The 23,283-nt window shown below is 38.0% G+C and overlaps 1 protein-coding gene across 5 annotated transcripts in view; it reads left to right on the top strand.

Moving 5' to 3' along the window:
* Positions 1 to 23,283, top strand: part of Ssh (Protein phosphatase Slingshot) — a 111,757-nt gene that overhangs the window by 53,344 nt on the left and 35,130 nt on the right. For all 5 annotated transcript variants that reach the window (XM_077411246.1, XM_077411244.1, XM_077411243.1 and 2 more), the window contains one exon: positions 23,057 to 23,235. In XM_077411246.1, the coding sequence (XP_077267372.1) occupies positions 23,057 to 23,235 (179 nt within the window). The remainder of the gene's footprint in view (positions 1 to 23,056; positions 23,236 to 23,283) is intronic.

Genomic DNA, 23,283 nt, shown 5'->3' with positions numbered 1-23,283 from the left:
TTTTCTTCGCGCGTCTGACAATTAGCGAGTCGCGGAACTTTTTTTCCCTTAAGACACAGGGACTTTAATTTCCTTTGTGGACAGCACGGAAGCGATTCTGCCGTTATTCTTCTTCATATGAGGAAGTTCCGCGTAGCCTGTAATATTTCCGTCGGGGATCCTTAAGTAATATATCCACAACGGCTCTGAACAATGCGTTCTCACGTGAAGTACGTTCAAGACGTTCGTGCGCAGTCTTCCTCTGTTTAGCAAAAGTACTCAAGATTCACATTTATTTCGTAATAATGTTTCATGTCGAATGTTAGAAAATTGCTACAAGCGCTTTGTCTGTTTTCTGGGAACAGATTGACACTACAAAAGAGTTTATTATTAAAATTAAAGTTGAAAATCCATGCTGGATAAAAATATCTCAAGTATATAACATTTACAATAAAATAAAAGTAAAAAAGTTTACTTGCTTTACCGGCGCTGTTTTATTATACATTGATGTAAATCTGATCACAGAGAAAGTAGTACATATTGCACCGGGTTATTTTATAATCCGTATTTTTACTCTGTGAAATTACAATTGCTAATAAAATATAACGAGTAGGTAATCATATCCGTTTATTTATTGGAGCGTTTGAGTCTCGGTCTTCCAAGTACGAAGATTTCTAAACCCGTGCAGCTTATTGTACTTGACTGATAGTCCGCCACCAGCGCGGCGGCGCACTCCGATCCGATTTGTAGTCGGATTGATAAAAGATAAAAGAGGCGGTTGTGCGATCTCGAAAGCGCGCACCGCGCTGTCTACCGCGCGATCGCGACCTGGAATTTTCCACGTGGGATCGCCTCGACTGCCTCATCGAGTCGATCGGTGCGACGATGTCGCGGCTTGAGACTGTCGGCGAAGTGGGCTAAGTGCGACCCACATGCGCGGGTCGTCGTCGTCATCGTCGTCACAGCGAAGGCGACGCATTTGAGGTCGCGGCCGATGAGCAACGAGCGCTTCCGGTCGGTGCGCGAATAAGGGAAAGGCGAGTGCGGGTTTCGCCGTTGTGAATACAATCAAATCGATAATCGCAGGGAAGACACGGTCCATTTCTCGATGTATAAATCGGAAGAGTTAATCGCTCCCCCTTTTTTTTTCTTCAGAAAAGTACCGTATCGAGTTTACTCACATTCTCACGAATCCCTCGAATTACCGTAAGATGAAGCAGTTCTTTTTCTAGGTATATTATCTTCAGATTGTCTAATCCAGTTCGAGACCTTAATACATATAGTTTAAGAAATTATAGATAAATAGTTGAAAATCAAAATTAAATTAGTTTAATCGCAAATTAAACGCATACGAATGATTATTATTACGAAATCTATGTAATAATTTAATCTTAAATTGCTCCGCGTAATCTGTACACATCTAATTTCTATGCGTGCAAAACGAAGTCCTCGTCCGACAACACTCTCACCAGTCACTCGGGATATGAACACGCGAAGGAACATGATTCATCTCGCATGATCATTCAATTTGGGCGAAAGTATAGAGATTGCCTACTTCTTTTCATCGTTCAGCCTGGATGATCGTGCTTTTTGCAGGCGCATTGTTCACGCGAGCTTTATTCTTTCACTCTGCGCATGATGAATTCGGCACGATCGACCGTCAAAAGTGAACGGCCAACGGTAAATTCGCCTTTACCTTTGACACGAGCTCGCGTTCTAGATCGGGAACGAGCAGCCAGTTCTAGAAAAAGTAAGCCGTGCTATATAGAAGAGATCCCTGACCCGGTTCGAAAAGACTTTATATCGTTCTCCTTTAGTACGAGGGAGAGAGGAAGACTATAGGGATGGGTTGTCCGGTGTCTTCCTCGTGCGATTTGACGAGTTTTGACAACTGAGGTCAAGGGCGAGTTAGCTTTTTCGCTCGCGTTTCGATACCGATCGGCGGAAGTTCGAAGCCGGGGTTAAACCGGACTTCTCATCGGAATCAATACAGCGACGTGAGAAAATTGTATCTGAGGTAGAAGCGAACGAAGGTGATCGGCATTCTTTGCATTTTAATCGTGCGATTCATAATTTTACAGGCGCGTATATCAGGTGTCGAGTTGATTCTTGAAAAGGTTTCCGCTCGAATAGTAGCGCGACTTTTGTAACGAAAACGTTTCTATCTCGTGCAGTACACAGTAATTTTCGACGTTGAAAGAAGTGTGATATAGCTGAGTCTTTTCATATTCAAAGAATATGCTGCTTTCAATGCCCTCGATGAATAATATATAGCGTATCTTTGAGCTCTCCTTCACAGATTCTCTGGCAAATATATAGATATAGACAGACTGCATATATATATTCGGGAATACAGTTTCGCAGAATCGCATCAATAAAAGCGAATGGCATACAAATGTACCTGCGTCTACTTAACTTGCAGTACATGCGCGGTACGCGATACAAGGATTTAACGTTGGGGATAAAAACGTAGGAGTCGTCACGGCGAACAAAGGCGAATCCGATGTTCACCAGTGTCCTAAGTAGCTTCGACACACGCGCGGCGGTATACCGTCGTTTTCCTTCGCGGCAAAGGAGGTAACTACGGAGAGCGGTTAAAATCGCTTGGTCGTTCGCGCGAGCGGCTAATATTGTGCGGTGGAGGCGAATAAGCAGTAAAATCGCAAGATCATGATTCTGACCTTTACGGCGGTATAAATCGCGCTATATAAGATAGGAGAGCGCGACATAAGGATGCGCGAGGTCTCGCAAAGGCAAAACGCGCGCTTTCAGTTCTTGCACTGTCATCTCGCTTCTCGGTAGTTGATGCAATTCGCTGTGTTCATCCTCCTTCGGTCGAGCAAAAAGAGAATGGAGAAACGCGCGGTGTCGGCGCGATAAACGTGCCAATCCCTTGAGCGACATAATATATATATTGCTCGTCGCTTGACTTTTCTCTGTCTCGTTCTCCTGGAACAATCGATCGTCGCCGATCTCGATCAGTGTTCGACGCGTGTGGTATCATTGGTATACGGTAGTACCGGATGTGCGATCGCGCAAAATGTTCACTGAAACTCATATCGATGAGAAACGGGACAAAAAAACGACGATTCTGTTAGGTGTAGATTTACGTAATCGATTTATTTAATACTTCTCTCTCACTGTGTGTGTGTGTGTGTGCGACGTAAAACTCGTCATTAATAATTTGACTGATCAATCTTACGATCTTGAGTATCACCGTTCGACATTTGAAGAGAGTACCAAGAAGTGGTCGATAAGACGTGAAACATACGAGACTATTACGTTTTATGGATCGCGAAACACCGACGAGTTCGGAATACGACGATTAAGAAGCTCATTGGCACAGCTGCACTGATGTCACACATTTCGCGAATAATCTTAAAATGTCTTTCGCGAATTATATTTGTATGCTTTTTCGTATTTATGCGTGACCAGAACATTTTCCAGTTATTTATATACGTTATAATAATGAAATCACTTTTTACTCTTCATTTTGATACAACTTGCAGTTAAGTTATTCGAGTTATATTTCCGATAGGCATTAAAATTCTCAAAATTTCCAGCTATAATTTATCGTTATTCTAAGAAGCAGCCATTTTTGTTTGAATTATATGTGTAAACAAAGATTTTTATCATGCTGTGATTATTTCTCACGATGTAAAACGTCGCGTCGAGGGTTCCTGGGCAAAAAAAGATCTCGCGCCGAAATTTCCTGTTGCGGTCATTCGTTGCGAGAAAGATAAATGAATCCCGTCGGCATAATGCGAGTTTCTCGTAGGATTGTAGGATTAATGATAAACTAGCGGCGCTGCAGCTGCTAAGCAACGTTGTTGCGTCGCGGGCTCGTAAATATCTTCCCCGGCGCGATTCTTTGCCTCGCGAGAAAAGGCTGGCGAAACGCGGCGCGGATGGACACGTGGGCGCTTTTATGGACCGCACATTGTTACCGTCATGATCATCGACCTCGTAAATCGTTTCGTCGATTGCACGGTCATTTTAACTGCCGGCTACTCGATTACCATGGAAATGAGGTTGCCATCGAGAGGGGAGAATGCTTCTGTTGCGCCTAGATAAAACTATCCCTACTAGAACACCTTTCTGTGCACCCTTTCGTTTAATTAGTGAATAAATTTAGTTTGTTTACTTTTACTAGCACTGCTTTTCAGCATTATTAAACTAATAATATATATATATATATATATATATATATATATATTTCGATATATATTAATTAAATTAAGACGCACGAGATATGCTGGTGTTGCAAATTTTTTTATGGTATATGTTTATCGTTATGATTATTACACACGTGTTACTCATACGCTGATAATTGCATTACTTATACAAATGTTATTGCTAAATTTATAAGGTGATTTCATCTGCTAGGCGTAGAAGATATTTGAATATTTGTTATATATGTATATACATAAAAAGAGACGAATTCGTTTAATTTGTAAAGAAAAGGAGCCGATTATACATGATTTTCCGAAATGCGAAACATATTAAATCTTATCAAGACGAGCTAATGTTAATATTGGACAGAATTTGTTAATTTATTATTACATTGAAATTTCTTGTAGGAATTAAACTGTTTATTATTTACTCGCTTAAATACATAGTGTCAAGATAATTTTCATTGAAGTTTAACTCACATGTGCAACAACATTAATATATTTTGATAAGAAGCTTAGTAATTAGGCAATTACATACCATTTACTCGTTATACTAAATACATAGCGCCAGGACGATTTTCATTGTAGGTGTAAGTCACAAGTGCAACAATATTAATAGCATATATCCCGATAGGAAGCTTGGGAAATGGGCATGTATAATATACAATAGACTTGAATAATTTTCTATTACTTTGCGACGGTTTCTAGGCCAAATAAAATAGTAATTAGCGCGACGTTACGGTTGTACAGTTCCCGAGCTACGGTGTTTCCCATCTCGAAATTTCACTCGCGGAAATCCTCATTGTTCGCAATCACGTAATGACAAACTTGTCTCGTTATAGTTCTCGTTGAAGATGATTATCGAGATAGGAATTCTGTTCTCCAGGTATCAGATAATATTTCCGAGATAGGTCAGCAAAGATAAGATATTTTCAGGGAGGACAGGCAAATTAATTTTAATTAAGCTTAATTAGAAATTAATATTAACTTGCGTCCAAAAGAATAGGTAGCGTATTAAATATTCGCGGACATTGGTCTTCTCCGATTCCTCCGTGAATGTTCGTGGCATTGATGCGGCCAGGTTTGCGCCGTATGACTCACGCGGAGTGTCGCGGAAATACTTACCGCGAATGGCAGTCATTCATTTCGTTTTGTGCCTGTCAGTTAAATTCGAAAGGGCGCATCAGAAGGAAACATGGGAGATTTCTCGAAGTGCCTGGACAAGACCGACCGAGAAACTGGTCCCTACAAGGACAACGAGGTAAGGAGGCCGCGCGATTCGCTACAGGTTGTTTCGTCGACTTCTTTTCAGCAGGGCCCCGTTACTTTTTACGCCCGTATACTTAAGCTTACACGTACTTCTCCGCGCGCGCGGGCCGGACAACTTTTATGCGGAAAGTGTCAGTGACCCTACCGACCATTATCCGACAGTTCAGTTGGCCACTTCCGGCGCTTTATTCGCGCGCGCGCGCGTTGGCCACTTCTTTCGCTGAATTCGATCGTTTCGATATAATATTTCGTGATGCCTCGTGGCGTTCCAAAGGAAGGCACGGTATACATCATATATGTATATGTATATATAATGTTCGAAGAAAAATATCAGTAATTTATAATGAGGTATAGTTTTTCTATTACACATTACGGAAAATTATTGCGTCTATTTGTTTCAGAAATAGAGTGGCTTGTATACAGATCTCATCTTTACACAGCGATCGTTTAATCTTCTTCTACCAATTTGCGTTTCCGAGAATCCCTTTTATTTCTCAATAGACAGTATTATCGCGATAAATTATTATCATCTCTCACGCGACCGCTGCTTTTCCGGGGTTTCGTAAGGTCAGGCTTTGCGATAAAGCTGTGCAAACGTCGATACGCTGGACGATCGTCTTGGTTTGGCGATAATATCGAAACTTTCACGGCAAAATATACAATTATATTTTACGTTTGATTCAAATACTTACTTATAAAAATATAATTGTGAGCATTAAGTTATTGATCTGTTATTTCGAGGTAAACTATATATTCATCTTACGAAAATAATACATAATATTTGTTGAATCGACGCGTTGCATGACGTAAATAAAGTGATGTGTGTCAATATGTTAATATATTATAATCATGAAAAAATTAATGAAAGGTCTCATTGTTTGTTATATTTCTTGACATATCAGTGTTCAGGTGAATATTGCATATTGCGAATAAATGCGCGAGGATGAAACAAAGACATATCACTTTTTGTACATATGCCCGCATATGCCAACATATGTACATATTAGAAATTTTCCAAAAATTCCCAAGTATAGCTAAGATTCTGATCAGATTACCCAAATAGGATAACATGTTGCGATACCAATTAGGAATCTCATTCTTATCCCAACTATATAAAAGAACTTTAGGAACATGTTGGACAGAGCGAATGGAATCTGTCTGGACTTTCCATTAAAATTGTAACTTTATTTATTTGGTTAATCGGAATAGATCCCAATTAGAAGACGCGAGAGCGTTCCGCGATCGCGAGCGCTAGTAACGCACGTTGCCGCAACGCGGCTACCACGCGCTAGCATTTCTCGTAATTAAAAATCGTCATACATTAGTATAAGGATCAGCTTGTAAGCCTGCTTCTCGTTCTCGTTTCCGGTTGCCATGGAAGCAAGCATATAAGCAACAGTACATGTTCCTAAAGTTCTTTTATAGTTGGGATAAGAATGGGATTTCTAATTGGTATCGCAATTAACATGTTACCCAGGTTACCCTATTTGGGATATGTTTGGGTAATTTGATCAGAATCTTAGCTAAACTTGGGAATGTTTGGGAAATTTCTATACGGGCTGGTAGACAACTAAAAACCAGAATATCTGAACATCGCAGTCATATCAACAAAAATAGTTCGGCCCACTCCGTGATTACCGATCATGTGTATAAAAGAAATGATTAATACTTTTTGAATTATACTTATAGGGATTCACTACGGAACGCCACGAAGTGTTATCACGAAAGTATTGTTGAAAAGATCGAATAGTTTACAACAATTAAACATATACATTTTAATCTGAAATATTATTTGTTAATAGTAATCTATTAATTGCTTGAATATAAAATTAATAATTACGGAGTTGTAAGAAGTACACATTTTTGCAACATTAAATCTCCATTTTATTAAATATTTTTGTCTGAGATTCTTGAAGAGAAAACGCGTTTCCATATAGTGACACGTATAAATGCGGTCTAATCACAATTATTGCACAGGCTGAAGAAGGTTAATTTACTGAAAGTTGTTTAATTGGACCGCAGACTTGACGTACTTGTATACCGCGGCATTCGCGAAAAGGATTAACAGTTGGAAGAAAAATTGCGGCTTTTTTCCAGGATGAGTAGTTCGGCTTGGCGTGAACGTCGTGATTTATTTGGCGTTCCACACCGTTGCCCGCGCCGCGCCGCGCCGGCCGTCACAGACCGCTGCACAGTATGTGGTTTTCTGAGAGCGAGCAATGCCGCCGGCCATTCTTTTCGGCGGTAATCTTCCTCTTCTCCAGGCCAGCGTGTCCGATCGCCACGAAATTTACCGCGAAGTCAGGTCCCGCCGCAACGATTCAATCACGAAAGGACTCGGACCTGATGAAAATTCGTCGCGAGATCCTATCTTCACTGAAAAATCTTGGTGCCACGGTAACGATGTTCTCTCTCGCGTTTATAAATTATTATCCAGAACTGCTGCGGAGAGAATCGCGGGTTATCTTTCTCTCTCCTGGCATCGAGGAAGTCTAACTATACGATAGTCCAATAATAATTTAAAGTTTTATATTATATCTGAAAAGCATGATTTATCGGTAACTGTGACGAGATCGATTATGGGCCGTTAAGTTGGAGTGTAAATAAATACCGTACGGCTACTTCCGGGGTTGTCTCGTGAATAGCATTGCGATATGTCATGGCGCGAATGTTCGCACTAGCTGTATTTTACACCTTATTCATAAATCTTTATCGATATATCGCGATAATCGGATAAATTTTTTCAACCGATGGCGATGCGACGTAAAAAAGTTCATTTTATTGCATACAAAAAAAATATATTTAAGCTTGTTTTTGATATATAAAAATTATACTGAAATTATGCAGAAAATTATACAGGGTGGAGTTAGGGTATAATTGATTTACCAATATCAACAAAGCAGAGTATACTTTGTTCATCGAATCGTAAGAGCAAAATTTAATTTCGACGAACTTGAACAAAACGTCGGGAAAGTCAACAGGATTTTAGGTTGTTGAGACAAAATTACGTATCTCGGCGCTATCCTCGGGTTAAGGGGTTAAAAGGCGGCACGAGAGAGCACGTAAACTACGTCGCCCGTGCTTATCGCGTGCGTTTCATAAGTGTCACAATTGTCTCGGGTAGCTCATTGCGCGACTGGTCACGACACACTTTCATCACGAGCGCAACAGCACAACCGAGACTTCTGTCGACCTGACGCACGTGACGCCAGGTATAACAGAGCAGCGATAGAGCAAGATGGAAATCGTGCCATGGTTCCGGCATCCTGCAAAATTACTCGTTTCGCCATTGAGCCACATAATTAGATTTCGCGAATAGTCGCGCTCATTGCTGCGCCGTAAAGTTGTGTAATCTCGGGCGATTATCGAGCCACCACCCCGTTATTAGAAAGTGCCTTAACGGTTCTGCTGCATACGCCGCAAAACTGATTTCGTACCGCGCTATCGCAGTGAAAATTTATATATCGATACCGGATGGGGCATGCAGGATATAGATAAAAACAACTCGGGCCGGAATCAACGGCAAATGAGAGGCATTGACTCTAATATTATTTATACGAGTGAAAGTATCGATCTCATGACCTCGACAATTTCTGCGTAAAAGTTCGTAAATATAGTGATTAGAATTGAGCGAATGCAGGTGCATTTTATTTCAGCTACTCACTGAAGAAATTGAAAGTATATTTGTTGCTTTGCTGTGGAACTGTAATTTCTTCATCTAACGCTTGAATTATGTGATTGAATTTTTAAAACAGTATAAAAGAGGAAAGGGCTAGCGAACAAAGATAGGTATATATATGTGCTTAAAATATATATTATAAATTAGTAACAAGGATGATAAACAAACGCGTTTCGACCTTAAATATGGTTATCTTTAACGCGTAAGATGGGGATGAAAACTAAATCTTATAAACATTGAAATTTAAGGGTAAAACGCAGATTAAATTTTTAACTCCTCCTTTAAGTAGTTTATATTTCTTGCAGGGACAAGATTTTGCACAGTCAGTTAAAGCTTAACTAGCTATTGGAAAATATTTAAGCATCCTCGATGTGGCTATAATAGTTTCTAAATTAGAAATTTTACGCGATACTTAACGCTAACTGTACAACTGTGTGAGTGTTATCTGTTCAATTCGAGGATTAGGTTCGAGATTAATATGAGATAATGAGAATTACGAGCCACACTGTAAAAGATCGATTTATTGCGGCAAATTGATCGAGCCCCTTAATTCGCGCTATGGAATTGCGTAAACATTGCGTCACGATGTATCAATCGCTTCGACAACGAAACAGTAGTGCATGCGCCAGCGAAACTTGCCGAGTCTCTTTTTCGCTGACAAAAACTGCGGGATCTACTTCACGACGCGCTTGCATAATACGGTACCGTGTCAAAACATATGCGCATTGCGCGGTTTTTTTTTCGTGATATAATCGTGGTGTAAAAAGCGATCGGGATTATGCCAGCGAATTCGGCAGCAGCGATGCAGCAAAAAGAATCTGGAAGGAAGATAAAGCGTACAATATACGCTACACCAGAAGAAAGATAAATTTATAATTCTGAAGATTAATTCGCGTTGAATATACATATATGGGATGGATAAGATAACTAAATATTTTATGACGTAATGATTATTTTATCGCGATGTGTTTGAGTAAACACATTCGACAAAGTTTAGACTACGCGAATAAAAGATCTGGTAGGAAATAAAAATATTATTTATCGCTCATTTTTTATGCAGTTTATTTAGTCTAAAATGTAGTATAAATTATTTTATTAGGCATTTACGATCATATATTATCTGCAATTTACGAGTTATCGCAAACTGGAAATTATATATATCAGGACGTATAAAGAGAAATGTGTACGAATGAAATATTCTCATACGAGATTTAAATAAAATTAAATAACATTTGATAATATAATTCGAATAATATTTAATATAATAGCCGTAATGTGGATGTTCATTATAAGATACATGTGCGTTTTTTATTTATACATAAATTACGTAGAACAACATTATGATTTCACAAATAATTTTATTATGATGCATGATTATGATTTTATAAATTAAAATATTAATGCCCACAACACACACAACTTCTTCGCGTTTTTCTGAGCTGGAACAAGGATAGAATTTCATTACCACGTTACGCATTGCTCTTTTTGCTTGATCGTGCGAAGCGTAAATAATGATCCTAATTTCAACGAGAACGAGCGAAGGCTGACAGGAAAGTAGCGTCATGTCGAAGCTTCGCTTCGTCTGGCAAAGCTGTAATTGAGCGCGAAAGAGATATTTTAGACTGAAAACGAGGATTGGTATTATACTAGTGATAATCTTTGAGATATCGTTATTATTTTGCATTATTTATTGCTTGCTTGCGTGCATTCCTTATCCATGTAATCTATGTAATAAGCGCGATCTACTTGTCGTAGTGCAGGTGTGAAAAATGACGCTAGATCTCGTTCCCAGGAACTGCTATACATATGCACGCGTAACGGTGTTGTGTAACCAATAAATGGCACGAGTTAGCACGATTAGCGCGGGGACTATTTCAATGGCGCAGATATCGTCGGGCGAATTGTCGTGACAAATTAATTATGTATACGCGCGTATTTTATCGCCGCGCGTAATAAAAGTGCCGAAGTTGACAGTAAGTCAACTTAAATCAAGTTAACATCAAATAACTCTCGCGTTATGAACAATAATGATGCAAAAACATCTGAATATCGATAGTAGCACTTTCGACAGTTGAGTTTATTTTTTAACTTATAGCTTTTTCACGATATGCGAGAATCGAAATTATTTTTGAGATTTCTTAAAATTCAATGTTTAAATGAAAGTTTTTGCGGTACTCCGTGACGTTTTCGTTATACGACTACGTCGCTGAAAAACAATGGGGAGAGATTATAAAAAGACATTAATCTCACCACATTGTCCGAGAACTCGTTTAGCGGTCGCGCAACCTGCAATTTGGCAAATTAACGAACCATGGGTCTCCCTTGGAAACTTATGAAAATGGTGCCGATTCTCGGAAAGCGCTTTCACTAAGTCTGTCAATTAAACCACCGTTGATTGTCGTTTTACTCTCCGTTTTGCGAACATTAGACTTGCAGCAGAACATAATTAGAAGCGAATGTACAAAAGAAATGTAGCATAGTAAAAAGCGAAGTGAGAGGAGATAGTTTGTGTATTTATTTTTCTTATCTTCAATAATTCTTGAGTAATCGCGTTGGCACATCGAGTACAGCATATCAGAGAGAGAAGTACAATATAGAATTTCAAGATTTTATAAAATATTGATTCGGAATCAATGCTATATAGCCCTAATTTTGAACTTTGAATCTAATAACATTGGCATCACATTTTCTTATAAAGAAATCAGAAATCAATATTGGCTAAATAATCACTAAATTAATTTTTTTTACACAAAGGTCTCGATCAACAATTTTTTGCTTGCCAGTGAAGACACGTTGTTCCTTTAAACCTACTGAAAACTTAAAAATATTCTCGTTATGAAATATATTTTAAAACTCATTCTGTGCCAATAGTAAAAAAATTTATTTGCCTCTAATTATGTAACAAGTCGGAGTAAATTAAAGCGAGTGACGAATGATCATCTTACGTAACGTTCAATAAGTTTGCTTTGCTTTCGAAAGAGCCACTTGATACCTTTTAACAGACTGCTTTCTATTTTTTTTATTAATAATAATTTTAACAAAACTCAGCTAACTTGATTCTTGGCGAAACCGCGATATTCAAAATAGAATTAAGTATGGTGGTTTCTGGTTTGATTATTTTTAATTTTTATATTTTCTCCTTTTTGTTAATATAAGTATTTTAGCTTTATATTTAATTTATAATCCGGGAATTTTTAAATCGGTGCTAAAAGCAACGTCTTCAAGTAAAAGTCTTTATGCATAATGATATATATATACAATGTTATACAAATGATGAATGTTATATTACAAAAAACTGTTTTGTATTCTGTTCACGATATTGTACTTCTATTTTAGTTAAATACATTTAGACAAATGTTTGATAGTATAACTGAGAGTAAAGTTTGTGATTTTAAGGCGAGGCCTTTTTCCCTCGCGGGATCTCTTCCGGGTTGAAAAATAAATTCGTAGATTTCGGTTCTGTAAACCTATGCTAATCGAAGATTCTGTTCTTTCTCTCAAGAGTTCGTCGTTTGGAAATACGAACGGACGTCTGCGGTAAACCAATGACGCAAATCCAAGCTCGCGTTGCCGCGAGTAATTGGATCGCCATGGGAAAGTTTTAGCTCTCGCCGAGTTTGGGGATCCTCTTTTATCTCTTATCTCTTTTGAGATTTTTCATCGATACCGGTAAGATTTTTCTGAGGCGATTATTTAAAGACGAACCGATTGTGTATAATAAAACATCGTCACTGGCGGATTGGCATGGCAGACGTTAAGAGGGACTCGTAAGTGGATAACCGCTACCGGGTGGTCCGAGATAAATTGAATTCCGCGACGGACGGTTACAAGGCCGATGGGGTCGATTATTGCATTGTTACGCGTATTATTCTGATAACTGTGCACGTGGAGTCAACTGTAGTTATATACGTACACTAATCTCCTTGAATGTCAATGATAGAATCATATCTTTCTGTAAAATAGTGTTTCTACATTATGCTTATAATATATTTCGTAGAGAATAGTTTCGTTATTTTAATAATGTATAATATTTATCAATGATTTCTCTTTAATTCAACTGAACGACTCTGAAGAAAAAAAGGATTATACGCGATGAGTTAGTAGGTGATCAATGACTTGTAGCATTCTTTCAACTTAAGGTGTTTCTAACTGAAAATATTTTATATTTTAATACTTCTTTCCGTTCCCCAAATATAAAATATAAACTTGTTTAATATGAAATATGGCATTTAACAATTTACGTAACGCGCGCTTATACATATATGATCATTTTTCTTTTTGTAGAAAGTCATTTCCTGTTAAACTAATGCGAAATTTTTAACGGCACGTTTCCATTATATATTTTTTGTGATAATAAATTATTTCCGGACGAGCGTATTTAGCCACGGTAACCGGAACAGGAAAATCATAGTAGAAACCGATCCAATGTTTTACATCATTCACGACTGAACGTCGTGCGCGCGCGAGGGCTTCTAGCAAATTAATCGTCTTGCTTGTGTTTTTAAAAAGTTAATTTACAGCAAAGAGAGAGATCTGATGGTTTTCGTACTATTTGAAATATAAGAATCTACTTTTCCTGTTTATTCGTATCGTGCGGAATTGCGCGCTGTCTTTCATCAAAGCAATATTTCAGATAAGAAAATAAATTTATTATTATTTTTGTCTTTTATTGGGAATTGATTATTTATTGAATTTAGCGAATTTAATCTTACATACAGCAGCGACAAAACAAATCTTATGTTAATTGCTGTCAACGTCTCGAATGAATATCTAGTTTATTTTTGTTTCTAGGAACTGGAATATGGATAACAAAATTTCTTAATAATTCTCGATATTATAGCATAATAAATGCGTGAAACTTAAATTTTTTAAATTAAAAAAATATGTAGATAATCTTTTGTGAAGCTCATTTGGGTATTTCTATATTAAGTGAATTAATGCGGTAAAAACTATACGGATGTAAAATTTTTTTAATACAATAATATAATAAAATTTTAAGAGTTAATTATAAAGAAGTCTAAAAAAATAAATTATTTTGTATAATATTATGATGTTGAATATAAATAAAAGAACGGCTGAAAGCATCTTTTCAATACATCTAAAAATGATTCGGATTCGATAGATTAATTGATATTTTATCGTAAAATAATTTTTATGATATAAAGAAGGGAATTTCTTATCAACTTTAGAGTAGTTGAAGCTATTTCTCAAGAGGATGTGTCTCAATCGATAACCCTTATTCCATGCATGCGAGACTAGCTTTGCATTTGTGATATCTTCTGACGGAGCAATCTGAAACGTGCTCGTTCGATCAGCCTGTCAGCCACAGCGCGAGAGAAAACTGGAAACGATAAAAAAGAAACACGAGACGCGTACGTTCGAGCAGGTTATCCCGATCGCCGGTGATCTCGATCTTTATCTCCACTTGCGCGCGCGTAGATAACGAAACGATTTTCTTCGTGACGACCTCGAACGAATCAATGTCGTCGATCGGTTTGGTCCAGGAACACCAACGGGGAAGACCGTATTTGGTTGCCTGATGGTAGCAACGCACAACGCGCGCGGCAAACTCGTTGAGTCATCATCGCTCGTCATAAACGCCGCTGCTGCATTCGACGTGTCTCTTCACAATGTTCCGAAGGGCCACGACCGATTGATAAAGCTGCGTATTAGAACGCACTCGTGCACGTACAGAAAGGAATGGAACGTCGCACAGGCCGCCTACTGTCCACGCTAAGCTCCCGCAGAACCTCCCCAAGGTCGTCCGGATGCTGAGGAAACTCGTCTGCTGTCGAGGACTCGTCGCCTCTATTAAAATGACGGATTTTATCCTAAAGAACGCGACAGAGAAAGATTCATTTTACTTTTTCTTGTTTCGGATATACAAATTAGGTTTCTTTTTTTTCTTAAAAATATTAAGTATTTTTAAAAATAATTAAGTTACGAAAATACTGTGCGAGTTTTATAATTATATAATTGTGTTGTTATATACATATATTCTGCAAGTATATAAAGAATGTACAGTTTATATTATAATATAAACTGTACATTCTTTATATATATATATATATATATATATATATATATATATATATCCTATAAAATCAAAAAAGCAATCGATGGATGTTCAACTGATAGTCTCAAGTAGCATATTTATATGTATATAGTTTATTGTTGCTTTTATATTTCATTTCTAATCATAATGTCGAGCTTCTATATAATCCTACGCAGCCTACGATCGAATCTGCCTTCCGTTCTTTTATCTTATTCCAACATTTCATTACGGCTCATGGCTGAATTATTATCGCTGCAGCCGAGAGGAGCCCGATGAAAAAACCACCGTCTCTCGCGTCTCTCGTGCGATTCGTTTTCGTTCGTATATATAGATGCGGCTGATGCTGTATCTTACCGTGCTGCCTACACGCGAGCATTCGCGAGCGCCGCGCGCCGGCACGGTTGATCGGGACACGATCGCGAAAACACTTTCACGGTGGTGGCCTTTCGCGATGCCTCTCGTGGGATCTCATCCGTATAGCTCGGCGAATCGGTTGGATATCAGTTAGGACCAAGCGACCTGGTTTTTGACGCTAACGAATGCCTTCCGATGTGCGCTTGTTACATTTCTTTATCTTGGACGTCCCGAACGATGCAACGTATAAAATATGAGCCATGTGCGCGTAATTTTGTCTGAAATAAATTCGTTTGAATTGATTTTTTTATATCGTTTTAAAACCACAAATAAATAAATCAATTGGAGTATGAATTCAAGATTTGAATATGTCACAGAGAGATTATAAAATACTTGTGAAAGTTCGGCAAGAAAGGTGCTAAATATTAAAGCAACGAGAGACGCGCATATTTTTGAAAGACTCGCTATCGCAAGACGTTTAGACATCACACAACTGAAATCCGCATTCTGTCGCACGATGAATGACCATTGACATAAATTTAATGTTACTAAAAAGAGCCGTCGGATCCCCACGAGATCGCGCGGAACGCGATAGCGAACGCGATGGCGAACACGACCTTGGCTAACTCGACCCGCGTTAATCTCGCGCCGCCCTCTTCAAGGTCGCTCCCGCGAAAAACGTCCGGGGATACGTTCGTAGGTGCGTATACCTTTCGCAGCCCGTACCTTTCTTCGGTGCACAGGCTTGGTGCAGCGGGAGAAATGACCGTCTGGCGATGTTATCGTCCCCTTAACTACGAGTTGTACCCCGGGCATATCGGGACTCTTTCTCTCGTACGCTATATATTGTACAATCCCCCTTTAGGATCCTTTTCAGCTTTCGATAGCGATTATCTCGTTTATATAGGCGTCGTAGCGAGAAACTCTTCTGAGAGATTAAACGGCTGAATCTGGCTCCTCCGGGAGCACGCAGCTATACGACACGGTTAGGCTGTAATTTCGGCGCCACGTGACCCAAATAAAATCACACACATGATGCCGCGCGATACTTGTTCCTCTTATATATAGTCAGGAAGATCAGTGACTCTCAGCTGCTTTGACTTGCCGGTAATCCTTGATTTCAAATTATATTTTTTATTTAAATATATAATTAATTTAATTTAAATAATATGAGTTTTTAAACTTGTCATGCACTAATAAAAATGAATATTTTGTTAATCCAGTAAGACGGTGTTATTTATAACGATTGAGAAATGTTATGCGTGTAGGAAAATAATTTGAAATACAATATAATTGATATAATATGACACACTCTCTTTTTGTGCATATAATAATTAAGAAAAATTATTTACGATGAAAATATCAATCGCTCAATTTTATTTATAGTGAATTTTACCTTGGAGTTGGTCAGTGTCTAATGTGTTCATGTGAATAATATTTAATATTTGAAAAACGCTGTTTTTTAATTAGTTATATATCTATATATTTTATTTCATAAGACTTACAATGTACTGTAAACTCAAATATTTATTGAATTAGATATCTTCGCGATTCTAAATCCGTATGAAGCTATATTAGCTGAAGCGAGAGCGTTGCAACATGCTTACGATGGTCGATGTAAATCTAATCGTTATTCGATTTCCAGTCTCGTCTTTTCCATCGCGATTCGACGGATCGACACACGATTCCCAAGTCTAATGGCATACATTGAGAGCCTCTCGCAATCTCGCATCTCGGATCGTATACGCTGACACGTGTTCGATATATCTTCTGGTATGCCAATGCTTATATGTATACAGAGCATGTCACGCATATATATCATTTTCTCTCTTATCTCAATTTCGCCTCTGCGAGAATTTCGCAGCGTCAAATTCTAATTTTAATAGTAAAAGCTGGATTGAAGTAACTTGATCGGCGAAGTAAGATTCCCGAAACTGCAAGTTAATTAGAACACCTTACTCTTCAGCTAGTTAATCTTAATTAGGAAATGTCCGTTTTAACATTTTCAGTCTCTCTTTCTCTCTCTCTCTCTTTCTCTCTCTTTTTCTCTTAATTATCGATCTTTTTAAATGTTAGAAGTTAAAAGCTATGGAATTAAATAACGTCTAATTGAATTCGATATCGATGAAGAATAATGTGAAGTTTTTAAACCAGAAGGTTTATATGAACGAGAAGAACACAATATTCACTTCCGCGATCAAAAATGTCGGGAGAAACGCGAAAATAACACGTAAATACCGCATGCTGCGGGAAAAGTGACTTACTGTCGTTTCTGATGCTTAAACATCTTAATTTTTTTTTTTTACGATGAAAAGTATAATGATGTAGAGATCATCATAGATAGTGCTCCGACGTGTCGATACAGGGCGTCATTAAAGCGTAATTGTCAACCGCGGCGGGGGTCCTAATGATTCGCTACGTGACCGCGTGTTATTTCGCTATTAAGATTTTCTCGGCATTATGTCGTGTTTAGTTTCATTACGCGTTCCACGAGTGTCCGCTAATTTTAAAACACTTTCGCGTTCACTTTGGATGAAGATCTTTACGAGATGGCGCGCCTTAATTGAAGTCGGAGAATTTTAACATGCCAAGAAAAAAGAAACCTTTCTTTTACATATTAGGAATGAATAATTAATCCTTTATTTGTATATACTTGTGTTTGTTGTAATATGTGCAAAAGTCTAACAAAATCATTCAAATTGGATTAGTTTTGTACATTGTTACATTTACAATTTTTTTATGGATAGAAATAAATTTGACTAAATGTTAACTGCTTATATAAATTTAATTTAAACTTGAATAAAAATTATAATATAAATTAATTTTATATTTTAATAAATTTAATTAAATAAAAAAATATCTGCTGCTATATAATAAAACGGCAATATAGTTTTATATTATCTATATAATATTTCAGATAATAAACTGAATTTTTTCTTGCAATTAAAAGATTTACATTTCAATAAATGAATTATTTATTATATAATTAGCGAAGTTGACTGACTACTTGGATTAATGCAACAAAATATTAATACGTTTTAAATAATAGTTACAAAGTATAACGTCGATATTTTTCGTCTTTAGGCAGTTCTTAATTGTAACTCAAAATAATTTTGTAACTTTAATTTGACATCTGAAAGTTTTCGGCTTCAATTGCTCAATATAGCAACTGATGTGAGTTGAAGCAAATCGTGTTAATTGCAACTTGGCTGATTTGATATCCGACCTCTTTGCACCATCGAGTGTATTATATGTGATTGATGTGGACGGAGCCCGTTACTCGCTCCGTGTGGTTGATCATTTGGTCGTAACAACCAACTTAAATGTATATACGCGTGCGTATATAGAGAAATGCCAGGCAAGCAATTTGAGAAATTATGATGCGGCTGCAGGAGTACGACTAATTAAAAGCCGCGCTTTGTGCGATCGTTTATAATCAGTATATTTATATGTGAAAAGGAGATTCATATTAATTTCCTACAAATAATCTACACAATTTTTTAGACTTTACTCGGAGAAATAATGAACTTTCGCGTCTTTAATTGTGTCGTACATCAAAGCAAACAAAAAGTTACGACACGTATCTTTCTTCTGATTTTTTTTAACTATATAACGTTATTTACTATTCTAGAAAATTGTAAATTCAATTTTTTAATTTACTGTGTAATTACGAACGTGAAAAAATAAAACTGACCTAAATTGTGTATTATATACCTAATAAAACTGACCTAAATTCCAGTTAAATTTTAATTATAGCGTAAAGTGAATTATAGAAGTGAGATATATATATAATGACGGTAAACTAAATTGCGTTATTTACAATTAGATCAATTGCTGCATCGGTGTCGCAGCAACGCTTTAATGCTTTCACAAACCATGAAATTTTCGCTGCTAAACATTTCTCGTCATAAAAATAATTTGCAACGAATACTTTCAGTCGCACAAAAATAATGCTGTTTTAATTTAATTCATTCTGTCGCTCGCCGCTGGTGATTATCACAATTGCGGAAGGAACGCGTGGTTTATGGCGTCTCGTAAGGACCGCGTAGATTAGCTAATTATCTATTCATTGAGGTTAACGATGTATAATTGTAGGTCCGGGACTGCAAGTATCCACATGATACATCCAAGTATCCACGTTACGCCATCGTCGGCATTTAAAGCCAAGTCGACGCCGAATCATGACGCCGTGCGGTCTTTCGCAATTCTTATCAAGTGCGATTTACGAGGATTATAAGCACGCGTTTCTCGCGATGCATAATCGCTTCGGCCGTAATAATATATAAAGTAAGATTTTCGAGTCTCGACGCCGAATCAGAACACGAGAGACATTTTCTAATAATTATTATTTACAATTATAGTGCTGATCGGAAAGCCGACTTTTATATCGGTAACTTTCCACCTTTCCCTTTCCGTTAAATTCCCTCAAGACTTTCGCCATTTCCTCACTCTCTTGGACGGGGATTTTTCTTGCGATTTCGTGGCGTGTCTCCTTCCGAAGCACGCTCGCGAACGTCTCGCGCACGGATGAGCGGATCGCGTAATCGTGGCGTTATTAATCGCGATCGGGAAATTGTTTCGCCCGATGATCGATGGCGGAACGAGCGAGACGGTTCAGCGGCGAATCGCGCGCGCGTGACTATGATATCTGTCGCATGCACTATAAAGGGCGGGCTACTTCCTTCTTTTCAATAGAAACGGGAAATCTTCCGTAGCTCTGTTGAGAGAGCTGCACGTTTTGATTACAACTCTGCATAATCGTTGAGATGAGAAATCTTCTGCAGTAATGTTAAGGCTGCAATGCATGTTGGTTGAGATTATGAATAATCAATGTACGTAGTTAGTATCGAAAATTTTTTTAATTGTTAACATTAATGTTTGCGATGTATAACATTCATCACTAACTTTATTTAAAATATAATTCTGAAAATATATCTCTAATAATTAAATATTTTAATTTTTATATTATTAATGTTATATGTTTTTATATGATTTATGTTATTAATATTATATTCATAGCATTTATATGATATTTAAAATAATTAGAAAATTGAATACAATAATGGAAAGTATGTCAATAGAATTATTTGGAATTCGTAAGCAGTTACAATCATTCATTCTTGACTGTACAGAGGTATAGTAAAAGGATGGATATCTCTCGAAGTATTTTCTTCTTTCCGCTCCAAATCTCTCCCAGGAACCCATTGGGTTGTTTTTGTTGCGTATTAGTATTGATATATGAAACTTAATTAGCTCCGAGTGCGGTTCTGCACTCATCATTTATTTAACGCCCCTGCGAGTGCGATTAACGCGCGTGTCATTTTTTTTTCCTCGTCTCCGTACGTATGTATACATACGAGAAAAATCGTATCCGCCGAGCGCGCCTGAGATGTAATCGCTGACAAAATCCGGTCTGTTATCGCGGTTGGAATTTTTCCTATGGAGTGCGGAAGCGTTAATTGCCGCATTATACGTGCCGCAAAAAAAAAAATGCCGACGCCCACTGCTGCACTCGGGGGCCTCGCTGCAGTCGCTGCACTTGCAGCAAGGGTCGCAATCGAGTCGCAATCGACTCGTAAAGTGGACACACTCCGTAATCAGCCGCGACTCCGGTCCGCTCGGGGATCGCATTCAAGATAGTCGAGACCGAGAGGCACCTCGCTGCTGCTCCTTTTTGCGTTCATTCATGCGTGTGATTTCTCGTAATTCGTGTCGTTTCCTTCGCCGCTGTTCTCTCCGCCACGGTCCACGGTAGCCGAGCTGAATTCTCACTGATGCGAGATAAGAGACGGATCGGTGAAAGTAATTAAACAGTCTCCGCCTGGGAGCATCGAACGCATCGTTCGTGGCGGAAACACGTTTAACCGTTTCAAAGTGGAGATCATCGCGAGTGATACGTTCACGTTTAATCGAGCGAGCGAATTATTGTGAGCGTCCCGCTCGATTGTTTTACCGTCGGGAATTTTCTCGTGGAGTTTCATCCTGGGACTTGTAATACAAGAGTGTGTTTATTGCTACTCGACCGACATCCCGTTTAACCCATTTTCTACCTTGTACATTGATTTCTCTCATTAATTTGTATTCCTTCATTTGTATTCGAAACTAATACATTTATTGACAAAAAAGTTAAGCACCCAGAAGCAATTACCGGAGAATATCGAAATTTGGTGTGCAATTACGTAGGTAGATGTGCAAATGATTTCAGTTTGAATAAACATGCATGCTAAATTGATCATTAGAGAGTATAATTAGAGAGCACAATTGTTGCTATTATCGTAACATAGAGAACGGTCTTACACGCACTGTGTGTAATAGATTAAGCGTGCAGTGTTGAGAGGAGAGAGAGAGAGAGCTGGGCTAATATATAACATGCCTCGAAAACGCATTCCACATCACTATACGAACAATTGACGGAGTTCGAAAGGGGCTACATCGTGCGAAGCAGGGTGGTCGTTTCGTGCAATTGCCAGGCACCTGAGACGTACAGATGTGACTGTGGGTGTTGGAACCAATGGATACGTGAGAAGACCCACGCACACACGTCGAAAAGAGTCTAGAAGACACAACAAGCAACCTCGAGAGAGGATGTGAAAGAAACACGAAGATAACCGACAATTATTCCATCTACCATACAAAGGGTTACTCCCAATTCCATTTGCAGTGATATTGTAATCAGTTTCGTGCATGCCCATTACCATTGCACACGTTTAATTTTCATTTTAACGCCTGTTTCTAGGTGCTTAACTTTTTTCGTCAATGAGTGTATAAAATATCAAGATAATGAATATTCTGACATTGCCACACGTGTTTTAATATTAATCAATATAATTAGCGTATGTACATTATTTTTGTGGAAAATTGCAAGGCACAAGCAGCATTTAATTTCCTATCGGATATCGATGTAAACAGGAAGCAGGCGGTCGAACGGAAATGAAACCAATGCGCTGCTTGTGTAACACTACTTCTCTATAATGTCGTTAACCCTGGAAGATAGTGTTCTCGTAGCATTATACAAGGATTCAATAAATGATATTACGACCGAGAAAAATACATAATTTCTTTCTTCTATATTTTTTCGAGTCATATAAAAATTAATTTTTATTGAGAAGATTTATACTTTGTATTCTGATTTTTCAACATTTCGAAATTATTTAATGTATAATTTTTTTTATACCGAAATATCCCTCTTCACAAATAACATGTTTAGATACGATAAAAATTTGATCGCAAAAATATAATTTAAAAACAACTTTTTTGTTACGAGAAGCAGCATTATAAATATTGAAATAAAAGAAAAATAACATTCTTTTCCGTTCTAATATTAATTCATAGAATTTCGATGAAATATTTGCCACATTTATATTACATTTTAATATCGCATTTAAGATAACTTATTTGGTCGACGAGCAACTTGAGTTACTCCTCGTTCGTCTCTTCTCTTCTAAATGTCTCCTTGTTTGTAAGCGGTGTTTAAATATCCATTTGCGAGCGGTATACTTTAACGTTGTACTCTGAGTAATCGGAGATTTCCTCATGTCTTTCTTTCAGGCCGTGAAACTGGAGTCGGTGCATCCAGGAAGGACGCGATATCTCGTCGTTGTTTCCTGCACGGGAAGACAGGACGCCGAGGAAAGTTGCCTCCTCGGTATCGATTGTCACGCCAGGGCGACCGTCGGTCTCGTGCTCCGAGTTTTGGCCGACACCGCTATCACTCTCGACGGCGATGGGTAAGTTCACATCTCTTTTTCCCCACTGCTATTTTGCTCTCGCCACGC

Source organism: Temnothorax americanus, unplaced genomic scaffold (genome assembly GCF_048541705.1).
Source record: "Temnothorax americanus isolate GAGA-0224 unplaced genomic scaffold, ASM4854170v1 Scaffold3, whole genome shotgun sequence".
Lineage (NCBI taxonomy): Eukaryota > Metazoa > Arthropoda > Insecta > Hymenoptera > Formicidae > Temnothorax > Temnothorax americanus.
This window is presented reverse-complemented; position numbering and strand designations above follow the sequence as displayed.